Source organism: Plectropomus leopardus, chromosome 5 (genome assembly GCF_008729295.1).
Source record: "Plectropomus leopardus isolate mb chromosome 5, YSFRI_Pleo_2.0, whole genome shotgun sequence".
In the NCBI taxonomy this organism is placed as follows: domain Eukaryota; kingdom Metazoa; phylum Chordata; class Actinopteri; order Perciformes; family Serranidae; genus Plectropomus; species Plectropomus leopardus.
The window spans coordinates 19,733,370-19,751,713 of NC_056467.1; the positions used below are offsets into that span (position 1 = coordinate 19,733,370).

General features: G+C 43.3%; 1 protein-coding gene across 1 annotated transcript; it reads right to left on the reverse strand.

Moving 5' to 3' along the window:
• Positions 1 to 3,862: 3,862 nt before the first annotated feature.
• znf296 (zinc finger protein 296) lies at positions 3,863 to 15,436 on the reverse strand. Its single transcript, XM_042486775.1, has 3 exons — positions 15,214 to 15,436; positions 11,904 to 12,260; positions 3,863 to 8,032 (listed from the first exon to the last, which is right to left on the reverse strand). The coding sequence occupies exons 1-3, from the start codon at positions 15,263 to 15,265 to the stop codon at positions 6,243 to 6,245; spliced, it is 2,199 nt and encodes a 732-aa protein (XP_042342709.1). The 5' UTR covers positions 15,266 to 15,436; the 3' UTR covers positions 3,863 to 6,242.
• Between the last annotated feature and the right edge of the window lie 2,908 nt (positions 15,437 to 18,344).

The following is an 18,344-nucleotide window of genomic DNA, read 5'->3' on the forward strand; positions in this document are numbered from 1 at the left end:
TCATATAATTTCATATCATATCATATCATATCATCTACTGATGGGTGAAAACCTTGAAACAATGTTGATATTATATACTGATTTTTAAAAGAGAAATCTTGGTATTTTTAAGCAATTACATGAGTATTTATAATATGTACTGTATAATTTGATATTGATGCTTGGATTTAATATTCAGTCTTAACTGAGTGGGCATACTAGTTTCTGATTTGTAAAAACATAGTATTGTGGATATTTTAGCCCAGCAGGTAGACGCAGTGGTCTATACGTGGCTTGATTCAGGGAAGTAATGTCACATAATTACAATGCAGCCTTTCATACCAGGAAATAACACTGATCTATATCATGTTACAATAACCTAAAAAAAAAAAAAAACCCACAGAGTAATCTAATATGAAAATGTTGATAACATATTCTTAAAACTGAACTTATCAATTAGATACATCTCTAACCATTTTCATCTTACAACAGATTTTTAGAGACATATTTTGAACATTTCTGTATCATTTCTGTCCAGTTATAGTGCCTAAAACTTTAGAAGAAAGTCATTGGTATTAGGCAAAAATTACACTATTTTCTCTCTGTAAATAAAAAGCTGATTTTCAGACTAATATGACTCTGATATGGGCAGTTTACATCCGAGGTGTAGGTAAGAGGAGCGCATGTTTCTGTCTGTCTACCACACCCTGTCTTTGCAGTCTGTCAAAAAAAACACCCTCAATTGATCACTGGGATATAAAACAAGCCCATGGCCTTCACTCAGGGAAGAGCTGCATTTGGGTTAGTTTTGAAATTTATTTTCACCATCATTATCTGGCAACAATTTCTGCCTGTTTGATGTAACACTCTGTGTCATTCTGTGAAAAAAGAGAAATCATTGAACTTCCTCCCTTTTGTTTTTAAATCAACCTGTCCTCATGTCAGTGCTTCCTCGTACTCAAACCAAACTGAACTTGTCCCACAAAGCTTGTCCTCAGTGGTCCGTGATATTATATAACCCCCCTTTAAGAATGAACCCTCCTTGTCTTTCCATCCTCTCATTATCTCAAGGTGTTGAATGGCAGAAAGGCACTGGATTGATGGATGGCTGCCCGGGTACGTGTCGCTTCTCACCCCGTCCTCCTCCCACACTCTCACTGTTATAGGGGGTTGATGGGAGGCTAGGGAGGCGAGGTGAAGCGGGTGTAATTCCAGGGTTCAAATTTCACTCTGCGGTCGTTGCGGGAGGAGGGACAGGCAAGGGAAGGTGGGAATTGTGGGAACAGTGTGAAGATAAAGAGCAGAGTGGGAGTCCTGTGGTTTGTCTGATCACTCCCGAATGCATCTTTCTCTTTCTTGTTATCCCTGTCTCCGTCTGCCGTGCAGATGATTTAATCCTCAGCCTTTACCTCCTCCTCCTCCTCAACTTTTCTGGCGAGGAAGAGGACAACAGGACAGGGACTACAGACATGATTGGAGGCTCCAAAGAGTACACCACGAGAAATGTAATTAAAACTCACAGTTAATTGGCTTTTGCCATGATAAAGCACAATCTTCTCATACATAAGTGAGAGCCTCTCATGGCCACAGGCCTGCCCTGTAGGAAAACAAACACAGAGCTCTTACATTCCCTTTGTTGTGAGCATTTTCAGAGCTAATCATCTTAACTTTAATCTGAATCTGTGGTTGTGCCAGAAAACTGCAGTTTGTGTCTATAAAATCTTACCACCAGGTCGAGCTGTCAGATGGCTCAGTCAGCACATTTTTATGTCTGAAAATGAAGCAGGTGAATGCTGTTCAATCTTTTCTTTGAGTCCTTGTCTAAATATCTGCATTTATGTGTTCCCCAAGGATCTGTCTTGGGTCCTATTGGCTTCGGGGGGGGGGGGGCACGTTCCCCTCAAATAGTCATATAACAATACATAACATGTGCATTTGTCCTGTACACAACAAACATGCAAATAGCAGCGGACTTAATTTTGACAAAATTAAAGTCATTTCCATAAACCAAAGCATTAAAATCCACCTGAATGCAGGAAAATGAGTGTTTGATGCTCAAAATTTCCTGGGGAAGAAGCCCAAACCCCAAGCTTTATATGTATCAACCCCAATGTTGATATGAAACCTATGCCCACGGTGGCAAACTTCAGCTTCGGTTTGTCTGGTCTGGGCTACTAAAGAAACATGTGGTGCAACATGATGGACCATGGATGAGGACCCACTCCCTAAACGGCTCAATCAAAGGTAAGGAAAACACGATTTGATTCTTATGTTCAAAAGATTACACACTAATGAAAACATGCTTATTATATTATAATTCATTTCTGCCAATACACCCCCCCTCATGCCTACACGCTGAGCCATTAACAGTAATGTAGCCCTTTAGATGCTGAAAGCACAACATTTAAACTGCCTCACAATGTTACGATAACCAAAATCCCAGATGCTCCATCTCCTCATGTCCATATATCTTCCTGTTATAGAGTAAGAGAGTGTTTAACAAAAGTTGTTAAAGTGTGTGTAGCATATTAAAAATCCCCTGTAACAGAATCAGTTGTGTCTCTCGTCCTGCAGCGACCTCTCCCAACTCTCAGACCAACAAAAGCCGTCTCTGTGGAGCTGAGATTCTCAAAGTCCACATTACTAACACCCAGGGGCAGTCACTGGTCAGTAAACACACAGTCCAACACACACAGCATCAGCCTCACTCTCCTATCCGCAAACATTATAAATGCTTCATGTTGTGAATGGCTGACACGGACACTGTCCTGTGCAGGGTTTGACAGAGAGGTGTGGACTGCAAGAAGACAAAGGGCACTCTGGGACGTGGAAAAGATATCCACTTGCTGTAGGGGCTGCTGTACTGTGTACTGCTGTGTATCACCTTACCTTACATAATTGGGTCCATACGAGCACCAAATGGCGCTCGCTGTGGCGCCCAGCAGACAGGGAGGGCAGAGTTTACCAGAGGGAGTGACGGAGGATGTCACCTGCACTGTCCTAGTTGTTTTTTCTGTCTCTGTGGAGAGAAACGGACAAACTGACTCATCTGGGTCTGAGGGGCTTCGTTCTTCACTTCCTCCTTAGTCTTTATAACACAATGGTAATTGGTAGGAGTGGGCGTGTGTGCATCTGGTGCAATAACCCCCCTGCTACACCCTCCACCATCCAACCCCACTCCTCCTCTTCATCTTCCCAGCCCCCACCCTGTTGAAAGCTCATTAAAAGACCTGCTGTTAATGAGCTAGAGGGATCATAGAACTTCATTTTCATTAGAGGGGGGGTGGGGTTAAGGCCAGAGATGCTGGTGCAGAGGTTTTTATGCCCTTAAAATGGAGTCAGCAATTATCCCAACCCCTTGACACTCCCCACCCACCCTGCTCTGCCTCCTAACATGCCCACAAACAATAACCAAACTGCCCCTCCTCAATTTTGCATCCTGAGAAACCCTTGTCGCCCGTGTCCCATCACAGCTCGCTGCACCCATCTCACAACCTGCAGGATGACTGACACCAAATATATCCACACACACACACACACACACACACACACACACACACACACACACACAGTAGCACACAAACACTTGCATACACGCCCCGCTGGAATTACATTACAGAGTTTCTAGACAAAGCCAGTAACATCACAGGGATGTAAACAAGGAGTGAGGGTCCCTAATCCAAACACTCACATTAAAAATTAATAACTCAGCGCTGACTGTGGTCCTCAGAGGAACGACCCACTCTGACTAAGACAACATCCTGGTGAGAAAAGATACTTAAAAATAGTTTCAAAAGCTTTGTTCTGGGTACCAAAAGAAGAAGGGGGATAAAGAAACATTCGGAAAAAGCAACCACGAGCAGAAAAACACTGCACAAATATATTTCACCTCAATTCTTTATTGAGGCTCCTCATGAGAAGGTGAATTACAAAATGGTGTCAACTTTACAAAGACAGCAGAGCTTCACAATAGCCAGTGTTCAGCGGAAAGGAGACGACTCTAGGAAAAGTGGAGGCAGTTAACATTAATAATAATAACAATAATAAGTAGAGCAACAGCAAGAATGTCAATCTATGTACAAATTATTATCCCTGAACAGTTACACTGCACTCATCCATTCATGACACAACACACACAAGAATTTGCTTTCCCTGACATGAATGCAAGTAGAAATCAGATATGGTCACGCAAAGTCATCACAGTAGTCACGATAACATTGGCAGCATTCTACTTGACAACTTTGTCCTGTTTTTCGTTAAATTTGCAGAATCCTCTTGTGGTTTTAAAGATATAATAAGTATCTTCTCTGCATTAAAATGCCTTAAAACAAATAGAGCAATGTCTGAGTTTCCAACAATGTTCAAACACAGAGAAATCTGTCATTTTGATCAAGGACACAATCTGTGTCACTTAGCCACCGTCACTTCTCAGTGGCGTCTTATCCCTTGTGGTTGTCTGAATGTTTATTATTATTTCTACCAGAATAAACCCCTGTATCTGCTGGTTTGAAGAAGACACCTCTGTGTATAATGAGCTCCAGGTAGAAACCTCCTCAACGTTTGGATTTGAAGTTAACACTGGCTTCAGCCACTGCCACGATGAACAGCATAGGTGAAACGCTTATTTTAAAAATGAAACTGATTTACTAAGTGTTTTCACAAGATTAAATCACCAAGGAAGATACCCCTGTGGATAATCTGACTCTTGGTTAAAACCTCCTGAATGTGTAGATTTTAAGTTATCAGAGACCAAATGTGAGCAGAGATGAGCAGGACCTGGGTAGCTGCCCCTCCATGATGATCCAAACAGTGTCAGAAAAAGACTGAAGACTGTTTTTGGGAGGAGAAAAGCGGTAAAAACCTCTTTAATGAATACTGAAGGAATTCTAACCAGGAGAAACAGACTGCAATGATGGCATTGCTCCATCTTGTGTTATTGTTTTGACCGAGAGACCCCCTAGCTGTAGAAAATAACATATTGTATGTTTAAATCGTTGTCTGCAAAGCACCTGTCAGACGCATGACACGGTGATTATGACCTGCTGAGTCATGCTCTGCACACAAAATCACAGGACAAAGTGTTCAAGTAGAAGTGTCACCTGAGGATTTTTTTCTCCAATATGTACAGGAAAACAAACAAACACATTCACTCAAACTCACCCAAGTGCTTCACACAAAACTCCACCAATCGACTAGCTACTTCTGCACCTCTCACCCTGTAGTTCAGCAGTTACACAATCACCAACATGCAGCATCCATAAATTAAGAATAATACAAACACAAGCGACAAAAAAAGAACAGTTTCGAATGGCTGCAAAACATGCACGAGCTTCAAACAGTCCGGCACTTTACAAATGTAAACAATGAAAGAGAGAAATTACCATCACAATAATAAGTACAAATAGAGAAAAAAATACAGACCCGTTTCACATGTAGGTAAAATTGCAATTTTTTTATGCATAGAAACGTATCATGAAAAAAAAAAAACATCAGTAGATGAGACTTTAAAGTCTCCTTATTCACATTTTTAAAACTAGAAAACAGAAAATCATCCATACATACTGTCACAAAGTCAGGAGCACAACCTTGCCAAGCTCCGTGAGCCCTGTGAACATTACGTTAAGTGACAAGTGTTGTGACAACCAAGCGCCTTTAAAAAGAGGAGTCTGAGAAACTGCAGGCAGACAGTGTTTGGATTCATTTCACCCTTGTGTCTGTTCAAACAACTTTAGTCTTTAAAAGGTCTTCTCAAAAGAAAACCAGCTAGGAAGCAAAATATGACCTCTCTTGGTCTGCTGAAAATATATTAACATCGTTCTATTGTCTTTTTTTATGCAATATAATCCCTTCTCTATAGTATCTGACAGTTAATATCTGTCTCCACCTGTCCGGTGGGTCGCTAGAGAGATAAATCACTCGTCTTTTGCATCCTGCACTGCAAAATGGTGATTGGTTTCCTGTGTCTGTGTGGACTGTGGCGGTTCACTTCCTGTTTGAGAGCTCTGGTAATCTCCCTGTTGAATGTCACGGCCTTGTTTTGCTCTGTGGTCTAAAGAACTGTAGGCACTTAGTTTCAACCAGCAGCTTTGCATACAACGTGGCTGCTGTGTGCCTCCGCGCTGGCAAAGAGGATGAGAGGCCGACTGCAGCTTTTGCTTTAGATTCCAGTTTGCTCAATGATGGGGCGAGTTCTTTTTACTTGAATGGCGAGTTGAATCCTACACAGTGCTTTTTTATTGTCAATTAATGAATGAGAGCAGCTCTCATGGTGCAGAAGTCAAAGCTAAGCTCACTTCAGTGTTGCTCTCTGGTGGGAGATCGGCCACTGCGGCCGGACTCCCTCTGCTCTCCACGTACTCGCTCTGCCCCTCCTCCACCTCCATGCTTTTCACATCACTGTGAGTTTTGCTCTCCATTTCAATCTGATCTAAACTGGCCTCATCCTCCTCCATCTTCACCACCACTGCTTCTTCTTCAGCTTTTATGGCAGCCAAAGTGTCCGCAGCACTGGCCTGCGCGTACGCCCCCACGCTGGCGTGGCTCAGGCAGTGAACTTTCTTCAGGTGTTTCTCAAGAGTGGCGTAGACGGTGAAGGGGACCGAGCACAGCTGGCACAAGAAGGAGGCTTTGGCTCCATGCGCACCGTGGGTCTTCATGTGGCGCGTTAATTTGGAGCTCTGGGCGCAGGCGTAGTTGCAGAGGCCACAGCGATAGGGCCGTTCACCTGTGTGGCTGCGGCGGTGCACGGTCAGGTTGCTGCTGTTCCTGAACTGTTTGCCACAGAACTCGCAGGCTTCGTCTTTCTTCTTCTTCCCACCTGAACCTACTGCGGTATTGTTGTTGTTTCCTCCGCCGCTAACACCTCCTCCCACACTCCTCCGCTCGTTCTTACTCTGCCACTCCTGCACAACCTCGCTGACTTTGGCTGAGCTCCACTCAGTCTCCTTCTCTATGATCTCTCCTCGCTCGTTCTCCCACTCTCCGACTCCTCGCACTCTGTCGCCCATCTCTGGCCGTTTGGGCGTGCAGTTGCCACTGGCGATGCCACTCTCGCCGCTGCCTCCTGTCTCTCCGCTTTCCAGTGAGCCTTCAGACGGGCTGGCGCAGGGCGAGGTGTGCCGAGGCTCCCCCTGCCCCTCTGCCTCCTCCTCCCCTCCCTCTCCCGCCTCTCTCTGGCGCTGGTACAGCCTCAGCAGCTCCCTGTCTGGCGGTCTAACCGAGGTCAACAGCATCAGGCCTGAAGCTATGGACGGGTGTTTGGGCAGGGTCAGGTCTAGCTCGGAGGGGCCCTGCGATCTAACTTCTTCACCAACCATTCCCTTTCCCATGATTCCAGCTGGCTGCATTTGAAACCTCCCTCTCATCCCCTGCCTCCCTCCGTCCTCCTCCATCACGACCATCTCTACCGACTCATATCCACCTCCTCCTCCTCCTGCCTCCCTGTGATGGCTCCTTATGTGCCGGGCCAGCTGGCCACTCTGGGCAAAGGCCTGCCCGCACACTCCGCAGTGATAGGGCCTGTCGCAGGCGTGAGTCCGGCGGTGGGCGGAGAGGGCACGCAGGGACTGGAAGCTCTGGTCGCACAACTGGCAGTGGAAGTCGGCCTGGAGGGAGCTGGTCTGAGGAAAGGGAGAAGCCTCCGGTGGAGAAGAGGACGGGGAAAGCACCAGGCCTCCGTGGGAGCTGCCTGTGGTGCTGTTATTCCCCTCTGCGAGCTCCCTGAGCCGCACTGAAAAGTTCAGAGCCTGCATGTTACTGGAAGAGGAGGTGGAGGAGGAGGTGTGTGTTAGACGGGAGCGATTGAGGCGCAGGGCAGAGGGCTGAAAGGCGGAGGCAAGAGCTTGACTCAGGTGGCGAGGGTCCAGAGTGGCTGCAGCAGGCTTGTGCTCTTTAAGTCCTCGTCCTCCTCCTCTCACATCGGTGTCATCCTCCTCTTCATCCTCTTGGTAGATGCTGAAGGAGTGTATGTGCTGAGCGTGCTGTAAGAGCGCCCATGCAGATGGAAACATGCCTTCACACTGCTGGCAGGTGAAGTAGGAGGGCTCTTCAGATGCTGGAAAACAACGATGGACAAAATTGAGTTAGCAATTTTGATCAATGGTTGTTAGTAAAGAACACAGTGATAAAAAAAACTAGGAGTAAAACAATGAGGTAAATTCGTAGAGATTAAAGCTGCAGTAGCTATTTTTCCGTTTCTTTGGTGCAGGGGAAACAAGTTCTTAACACAACATCTGACAGATTTTTAAAGTTGATATGGCAACTTGTGAGCAAACTTGCCTTTTTAGACATGCTGCAGATATGCGGTAACATGAACATTTATTTAAAGCGTTTGTTTGAATGTTTGTGTAATTTTCATTTCTGATTTTGGTCAAAAATTGGGAAGAAATAAGCAAAAAAATACAAGAAAATTACCTGAAAATAGGCAACAAAAAAAAAAAGAAAAGTAACAAAACTAAACAAGAAAATGACCCGTAACATAATTTTAAGTATATACGTATATATGTGCGTGTGTGTGTGTGTGTGTATGTATAAATTCTTTTTCATTTTCCCCTTTTTTTCAGCACTAATGTTTAGGTCATTTTTTGTCCACCTTTTCCACTTTTTCTTTTGACATTTTAGGGACATTTCTAGTCAACTTGCTTATTGCCTTTCCCCCGACATTTTCTAAAGAAATAAAACCAATTTGCTTTTTAAAGCAAATTTTTTTAAAACAGGTTAAAAAGCTTGTGAAAGGCATCTGAATCGAGCACATGAAAACTGATGTTGATCCAGGTTCCAAAGGGTTAATGGCTAGGTTTTAGCTCTTCCTAACAGGCAGATGTTGAACTGACCATTCACCAGGAGGAGAGCGACTCCAAAGATGGCAGCAACAGAAAGTTTGATGAACAAAAAGGATCGAATGCAGGTGTTTGATGGAGGACTTTTCAATACTACTTGGTACTGAGTTGTTTTGGGTGATACCTATACCCAGCTCTACTTAAAAGACTCTTAAAAGACTACTCTTAAAAGACTACTTAAAACTGAACAGAAACATGAGTATCAGCATGATAAAAGCTAAATGTGGATTCAAATAGAAAAAGAGAAAGGGAAGAGTCAGGTGATGAAGTAACACCAAAATAAGAAAAAAGTGTGACCCAAAGCTGAGCGGAGAGAAATGGAGCTCCGGCAGCCGAAAGGCCAACAGAGATGCCGTCGAGTTGCAAAGTACATCTGGAGATATTTTTATATGTGGATAGCTTTGTCTCCTAACCGAGAGCCACTCTCCAATTAAGCTGCAAATTGCTAATTAGCAGAACGTAGAAAATGAACGCTTTATGCAAATCAGGCACTGACTCAGCCTGCTTGACAAATGAGGCCTTTCTGCATAAATCAAAATTGGAGAGAAGATCCCCAAATTGAGGGGGAAAACAGTTCTTTTTTTTCTTTTTTGGAGAGGTTCAAAGCGGACTCTGGTATAAGCCTCTTTCATGTTTCCTCAAGTCAAATCCTTCTGTATTTTACTGGAGGGGGGAGGAGAGTGAAGATGAAAAAGAGAGCAACTGTTTCTTTCTCTTTTTCCCCCCGTCTCCCGCCCTCCCTCTGTCTGGAGACGAGAGGAGCCGTGGTGTTCATGTCCTTTAACCTAGCCTGAGGAGAAACCCAGGAGAAGTTGAGATACTTCTTTTAAAAATAGGGTGAAGAGTGAGAGTGGGAAAAAGAGAGAGAGAGAGCGATAGGTAGGTCAGGGCTCAGGAGATAAAAAGAAAATGAGATAAAAAGATTATAATGTAGTACAGGGGGCCAAGAGACACCACGAAAATATGTCACCCCTTTGGATTGTACTTGAGACCCATCCTCCAACCCCAGCTCTCCTCACCCCTCCACTGCCCCCCCAAAACCCTCCAAATCTTTCCCTGAGGGGGGGGGGGGGCTTTTTTTCGGGGGTCCTGGGGGGAAACACAAAACCCAGCCGGTTTCTCTTTCCTTCCCTCTCCCCCCTCCCACCCCTCGCTTTTTTTTTTTTTTTTGTAAGGATTCCCATTTGGCCCGGGGTAGCACTTGAATATTAAGCAGAAGCAATAACTACTAATTAAAAATGCAGATTGGCTGGGAGCACTAACGAGCAGCAGGCAGAATCTCTTTTCCCTTGGGAGGCAGAGGGAGGAGAAAAGAGAGGAGGAGGAGGAGGAGGAAGGGGGGATTGAAAGAGGGCAAAGCGAAAGTGTGTTGAAGATGGGGGGAAGAAATGGGGGGGGGGGGTGGAGATGAGGAAAAAAAAACAAACAAGGAGAATAAATAAAAAGGAATGAGACAGATGCACGCGGCTCTTCAGTAATCCATCGCACTCCCTTTTCTCTTCCGTCCATGCCGCTTCTGTCTTGAATACAGAAAATAGACGAAGGACCTTTCCGCTGTGGGATAACTGCTCTCTCACTTTTAGTCATCTCAGAGGCTTCAGATGCTCAGTTGCCCTCACACTAAAACAACACTTCCCATCACTTACAAGGCCAATTAAAACTGCCCCTTTACTACTTTGACATGCAAGAACTTCCCGTCACAAACTGTACAATCTGAAAAGAAAAATTACAGCAAAAGCAGACTAAAAATTTGCAATTCCAAACTCCAAACAAAATGCAACCTACATTCGCTAATAAAACTTTAATCCAAACTTATCCACTTTTTCATTATTCACAAGCCGTCATGCTCTTTCCCCTCCCTGCCTCGTGCACGTGTTAGGTTTGTTGTATAATCCTGCGGGCACAAAAATTACCAAACTCCTGTGTTCTCCGACTGTAAGTGAGAGACAGCAAGAGATGACTGAAACAGAAAAACAAAAAAGAGGCTGTGGACAGACGGAAATGGTGCGTGCACAAGTCCCCCGAGCGTTACACAAAGGAAGGAACTGCTAACGTGTGTGCACATGACAGACAGGGTTTCAAAATGTGCAAAGGGGCACTGATACCTAATAGGAGTGTGCGGCAAGATGCTCTGTCAATCTCATTTATGCTACATGCTTGCTTTTTTCAATTCAGAGATCCGGCATGACCTTCAAATATATCTGACCTTTGCAGGAAAAACACACTGCTTCATCTCAAACACATTGTTAGCCACTGGACGTGAAATTTTCAAAAAGGATTCCTGATCGAATTCCACCGTGACATATCATATTTGGTACCACCATCACGGTGTCCGCACTCTACATGTTTAAAAGAAAACAGCAGCAGAAAAGGCGTGAAGAAAAAGACCTTTAGGAAAATCACTGCTAATGTGTGATACATTGAGCAAGAAGAGAGGGACGGTTTTGACAACAAGAGGGAGATGCATGAGATGAAGAAAAAAGGAGGAGGAAGGAGAAGATTCCCAGGAGCTCAGGTGGCTCGGCCTGGGGCAGAACAGTGGGAGATGGCAGAGGAGCTGCACATGATGCAATGTCCTCCATTACGGTGTCATGACAGCAAGGAGAGCTGCACGAACAGCCTCACATCCTCTGACCATTTCACACTGTGGTGCCCAACCATTGCACTCCTTTACACAAGAACGATGGTGAAACACGCTCCTGTACTGGTGTTTAGAGGACATGGTCTCTGTTGTCCAGCTGGGCGCAGAGGAGGGCAGATAGGGAGAAACATGTTTACCTGGCCACTCCACCTCAGAGACTGACAGTCAGGGAGATGGGAAAGAGCTCAGGTGCTCAGTGTGGAGCCCTCGGGGACCCTCGGTGCCCTCTGAACGCTCCTGACGCCTATCCTTTCCACGCAATTAGCCTGTGCGTCACTAACTCATGCAGGTCTGCTAATGGCAACGGCTACCTAATGAGCTGGACTCGGGAGGGGGGAGGGGGGGTAAATGAAGAGGAGGGCGGTTGAAAAAAATATTACACAAAACAAAAAACAGAGGCACTAATTAGCAACCTGCCACCTTTTTCTGCTTCTCCAAGCACTCACCTGCTTTGCTGTGCTCCGCCTTCACCTTCACGCCGGGCTCCTCACTGCAGGCTCGGCCCCCTCTCCGAAGCTCAATGAAGCCCGGGCCCAGCTCGGCGTTGGTTAGGTGTTGCTGAGCACGGTTGGCAGGTGAGGGGGGCGTGGCGTTGGCATTTGTGGCTTGGTTTCGTGAGCGGCAGCCACCCTGTTTGTGCTGTATGAACGCCAGGATGTGGGCAAGGGGGAAGGCCCGGCTGCACTGGCCGCAGGTCAGGAGGTCACGACCCTCGTCAGGAGCTTGGGGCTGCGGAGGAGGAAGAAGAGGAGGGGGAGGCAGGTCGTCTGATGGAGTGCTGCCATCCGGCATGTCAGTGGCATCTGAGAAATATGACAGAGAGGAGACAGAAAAGAGAAAGTTGGATTACAGAAATTCAACTCTTTTTACTCACTTTTAAGGGGTAACAGAGAAAGTGAATTTAAAAGATAAAACACGACATCTAGGACCATTTCACAAAGACAGACACACGCAGTTCATTGCAAAGGGACTTCATCGCCATTGCCACAAGCAAAGATTTCAGGAGGAATCAGGGGACGCCTCCCTCAATATTTACAACATGCATTTGCCACCCCCCCCCCCCTCTATAAAAACATGAAAGTAGTACAGAACTTTTGTTTTGTTTTACACTATAAATTTGTACAAAAAGGCAGACGCTGGATCAAAAACATTCAACAGAATGCAGGAAAAAAAATGTTGGCAGAGGACCCCCAAAACAATAAATGTTAACACAAAACCTACGCTCTGCGCCGTGGCACCTTATTGTTTAAAGTAAAAATATGAAAGACTGTATTTAATGACCATGTAGTACCTCGAGTTAACATGACCTGGATGAATCACAATCTTCACCAACATACACTTTTCTGGCTGTTTGTATGACACTTTCATAGACCAAATAATGAATCCAGAAAATCATCTGTTAATTCTTTGAGTAGAGTTGTTTCGATGCCAGTATCAGAAATGCCTCCGACACTGCCTAAAATGATGGGTCAGGTATTTGCAAAGTACACTTGTCTTAATGTTGCCATACCATGTGATTTATTAATACTCTTAAAAATAGTTTCACACCTGGAAGAAACTGCAGTTTTCCCAGAAATCAAGTATTTTTCTGCTAGCCCAGTATTTTACACCGGAAAGTCCAAAAATAAAAAGAAAACATGTACAGCGTACAAGGCTTTAGTTTCAGGGTTAGTGGCATACAGGTGTTGATTTATTTTAACGCAATGGTATTGAATGGGTACTCAGTTTTGACCGATATGCAAATTCGACTATCGGGAAGGCAAAAAATGGTATGGGAACATGGGAATTTTTCAACCTTTTCTTTCTAGAATTACTAAATCGTCTTCTCTAATTGACATAGATAACTGACTGTGTCTACAAAAACTTGACTAGTAAGTTTGTTTTTCTAAAGCATTTGCAGCACTTGATAAATGACAGTGATAAAGGGCTTGATGCCACTTTTACACAAACCATTGCCAAATCTCTTGTATAGTGAGAGATAAATTGATAACAAACCTTCCAAAGTATCAAGTAACAAAGTATCCTTGACATTAAATGTCTTGCTTTATGTCCCTTAAATATAATATATACAGACAATACCAAAAATGTCCTCTCAGTTAATTTGGATTTCTGCTTAGGAGTATTTGGGCCGTGCTCAAATTAACAGCCCAAAGTGGTTTAAGTGCAGTTAGACCTCAGTGGAAATACAAAGCAGGCGTGGTGATTGAAAGTGCTAGTTTCAGTTGTGAGCTCTAAAGCAACGAGGCCAATCTGCTCAGTCAATACTGACCACTTCCTTTAACCGACCCAAAACAGATCCGCTCTCTGGCTGCTGCAGAGAGGAGCCCTACTGTCCATCTCAGCAGGAACATCAATAACTAATGTCACAACCACTGCGAGCTCCAGACAGGTAAAGTTATTGATTTAAAACTGCAAGATTACGACCAAAACTTTAAGCTACAACTTGCCCTGCCAGCTGCAGCCGGCGGGAGTTTCTCAACAGGAAGTGGATTGCAATAAAAGAGAAAAAAATGACTGAAGGTGTTTGAGATAAGAGCAGCCCCTGTGTTTTTTTTTTTTTTTTTTTTTTTTTTTTTGGTCACAGGACAGCACATCTGATTTAACAGCCTGACACATCTTATGAGCTCTTTGAAATGCATGCAACCTGCAGACAGGTGCAAACACAGAGGAGTGGACACAACTTGAACCTCTTCACAGTCTAAGTAAAGTTTTCTAAAGAAATGCTCCCAGGTAGGAGGGGGAGGGAGGGTCAGTATTGCTCAATGCGGTCACAGGCACACCTTGATGCCTCGACTGGATCCACCTGCCCCGGATAGGCCGGCTAACACACACACACACACACACACACACACACACACAGGACAGGTACAGACAGTACAGTCTGAAGTCGGATCTCGCCAGTTGTTACTCAAAAATGTCACCTTTCCTGTTTCAGGGCTGCGCTGTTTGTGCAGACTTGCAAGGCGCGGTCACACACACACACACACACACACACACACACGCACGCACGCTTGCACGCACGCACACAGAGTTGAGTCAGGGCCTGTGGTCACACCAGACACGCACCACTGGTCTCCAGTAGAGAACTGTAAAAAACAAATGGGGTTTAAGTTTCTCTCTTATTTCCCTTCAAACATGTTTCTTTGTGAGCTGCTGTCTCCATGTTTGAACAGTCTAAATTGAATCAGATGAAAAATGGGATCTTTTCTTCTTTTTATTTATTTATTTATTGAGAACATTATTTAATTGTCCGAATAAATAAAAAAAAAACTTAAGCAGGATGGAAGCAGTTTCTTGGCGTTTCATTGGGGGGAAAACTGTCCCAGTAAAACCAGCAGAGACCGAGGGAGAAATGTGATCATGGTCTAACCTGGATATATTAATCATCGTGTTCGGACCTGTAGCCTCTGAAAACAACGTGCCAGTAAACCGGTCCTTCCTCTATGAGCACGAACAGCACACATCAGGACAAACATGACAAGAAAAATATCTGCTCTAAATCAAATATTTACCTAAAAAGGAAATGAACACATGCATACTGGCACGATTTGGGTCAATGAGTGCACAAGATACTCAAAAAACACTCTTGTAATAAACATTCATCATTTGGTAACCGGTGCCAGTGCGCATCCAAAACCATGCGCTCAAACTGACAATGAAACAAAACTGTGACCTGAATTTTAGTTTCACTCCCCAAAAAACCCCATCTCAAACAGTTTGCCCACACATCTCCGCTCCCCCTCCTCTCCGGCTTACCTTGAATTGCACTCAGGTGCTGCGGTCTGCTTCCAAGTTTGCGCCTGGACATCGCGTCGAGCGTTTGGCACCTTCACCGGGTCCCAAACCACGAAAAATAAATCCGTCCAGCTGCTGCTTGTTCTCCGATAAGTTGACCGAAAGCTGAGCGGCGGGGACAGGCTGATGAGACTGTCTGTCCTCTGCCTGGACTCGCACTGAGCACTGAAGGCTGCGTTCAAGTTCACGCTTCTTCCCCCGCAGCGAGCTGAGGGCAGAAGGGGGCATGGGCGACAGTAGGCACCGCCCGCCCAGCTCCTGCGACCCTGACCCCGCCCTCCTCGGGTAACACAAACGCAGCTCTCCCATCAAGCTTTTTTTTTCTTCTCTCTTTTACAGTTTTTTTCTCTTATTTTGGTTTCAATCAATGTTTTCACATCCAATAAGTGGAAATCCACATTTAGTTACTTTTCAGTAGCTCAGAGGAACTACCTGGTTGGTTTTCCACAGGTGTCTCCAAAATAAAAAATAAAACCAGAGCAGGAGTCATTTCTGCTTTTCTTGTTGACCAGCTGTGAGTGTTATACAGACATAAAACACAGCAAAAAGCTCAAAAATACCTCAAAAGTTACAGATTGACTGACACAAGCTGCAGTAAATGAAGCATCTTTCGCTGCCAAACTGAGATTTGTCGCCACCTATTGACACAATAAATAAACCCTTCAGAGAGCAGACGCTATACTTAACGTACAGTTTGAAGCAACATCACACCCATAAGGCCAGAGTGCGTTTTTTTTCCTTCTGATTTCAAACACATACAATTCCCAACCTATCTCCCACCTGCCTAATCCCAGTGAATACCAACCTAAAGGGAAAAATAAAATCTGAATAATAATGATAATAATAATAATGATAATACAAAACCCCCACACACCACAAATGCAATTTAAGAGAAAGAAAGCAAAGTTAGTTCCTGATTGTGTTGCAGCTCAAATCTCTTTGTTTCTAAGGTAACAACAGCAAAGAAAGCTACTGAGACATTTGAAATCACAGAGAAAAGATATATGTAGGCTAATGAAAATAATAAAGTGGAGAATATCAAGGTTTACATCTCCCTTGTATAATTTTGTGGTGTCTGCATTAGTTTTTGTTTTATTTTATGCTTTCTTTTATTATGTTTGGTATTGCTGTTTCATATCTGAAGTTAAAATGAGCTTTTTGGAATATTATCAAATGAAATGTCTGAAAATGTAATATTTTACTTGAAAAATTATCATTAAAAAATGTGTCTTTTTTGTGATTCACATTTGATTAAATACTCAAATAATTGTTTAGAAATGTGAAATCCTTGACAAAGAACTTTATTTTCTTGCCTTTTTAAATAGAGTTCTACTCAAGGTCAAACTCATGCAAAGACCGTCTTCAAAAAAAGAGAAAAGAGAAAAAGAGAAAATCTTTAGAGTGAATGAATGAGGCATGCAAGCCAAATACAAAACCCAAATAACTTCACTGAAATCTCTGTCTTTGTGCACAATCTGTACAGGTATCAGACACTTTAACTTACTGCTTTTTAAGACCTTTTCACATTAATTTATACCTATTTCACATTGAATTTTCTTTTCTTTTTCTATCTTTTTTTTTTTTTTTTTTTTAAATTTTCAAGCATTGCATGCAGGTAGATTAGCTCAAGCTACATTTACAAAATGTAGATTAGATTAATCTACATTTTGTTAACAGGTGATTGCAAGTATAAAGTCAAAGAGATTTTTTATTTTATCCTCCATTTAAACAGACAGTCTAGTTGAGGCCAGAATGTCTTTTTCAAGAGAGACGTATGTACAAAAGTAACATATACAGTTCAAACAGAAAGATGCGCAGTTTACATATTTACACTTAAAAAAAGCAAGTGTGAATACAGGTACGCAAGCACGACCTTTTGAAATGGTCACATGGAAAAAGAGACTCTAACAAACAGTTTTTGGAGCCAATTTCATTTGAAGGCAGTGTAACATCTGAATCTATCTTTTCCACCTTCAGTGTGAATGTGAAGTTCAGCTAATGTTAAGTTGTCCTGAGACTCGACGTTGTCAGTACTGTGTTTTAAATTCAACCAGAGAGCTGAGGGAACTTGGCAGTTTTGAGGTGGGGCCTTAAAAATAAACACACAATATTGTTAGCTTCTGTTCATTAAGGGGGATCATCCCACCTTTTCATATGAGATGCAAATGTGAGAGAAATGTGTCACCTGTGATGAATTGAAGCACACTGTGATACATCAAGTCAAGAGCCTCCAGAATGGAGGGTGAAGCATGCAGATAAAATGTGACCGTGATTAAAAGACAGGAGTTGAAGGAATTTCCTGCACTTCAGCCCCTCCGCAGGCGGAGGTCAGTGCTCACACAACCAACAAATTACAGCAAACAATTCAATGGACCACTTTACAAGGACTGCACCTGAAGAAAAAACTGGAGCACATAATTCACTTAAAAATTTATTCATTTATTCTACAATTTATTTATTCATTTATTCTATAATGCATATGTGAGAAACTTTTTACATGTGTAATGGAAGTTGGAGAAGGACACATGGGGAACGGGCAGGTTGGGGTTAAGGAACTTTAAAAAGATGCAGGTGGAGTTTCTTTTTTGTTGCTCCTCTGTATCCGCTACTGTCTCGGTAATAATCGTAGGTCTGCATCACATGTTGCACAAATGCATTCAAGCTGATGTATACCTGAAGTTTGTGTGGAAAACAAATAAAACCAATTGGTTAAAAAAAATGAATAAGGTGAATAAGATTGAAACATTTAAGTAACCTCCTCCATACAGATATTTGATCCATAAATCATTTAAGAATACTCTGTATTATTACATACTGTTATAGAGAATTTTTATTTTATTGTTGTTTCACATTTCCTTTTTCACTGAGAGCTGTCATTGGTCATGGAGGTTATTTAAATGTTTCAATCTCTACCATGACTCTTTGACTCTTCTGAAGATGCAGTTTGTGTTGAAACGTTAGTCGTTTGCACCTTATTAAATATTTAAGTGAATTGTGTGCTCCAGTTCTTTGGGTGCAGTCATTGTGAAGTGGCCCATTGAATTTGTTTGCTGTAATTCATTAAACTCGTGCGGCACGGTCAAAGTGTGAAG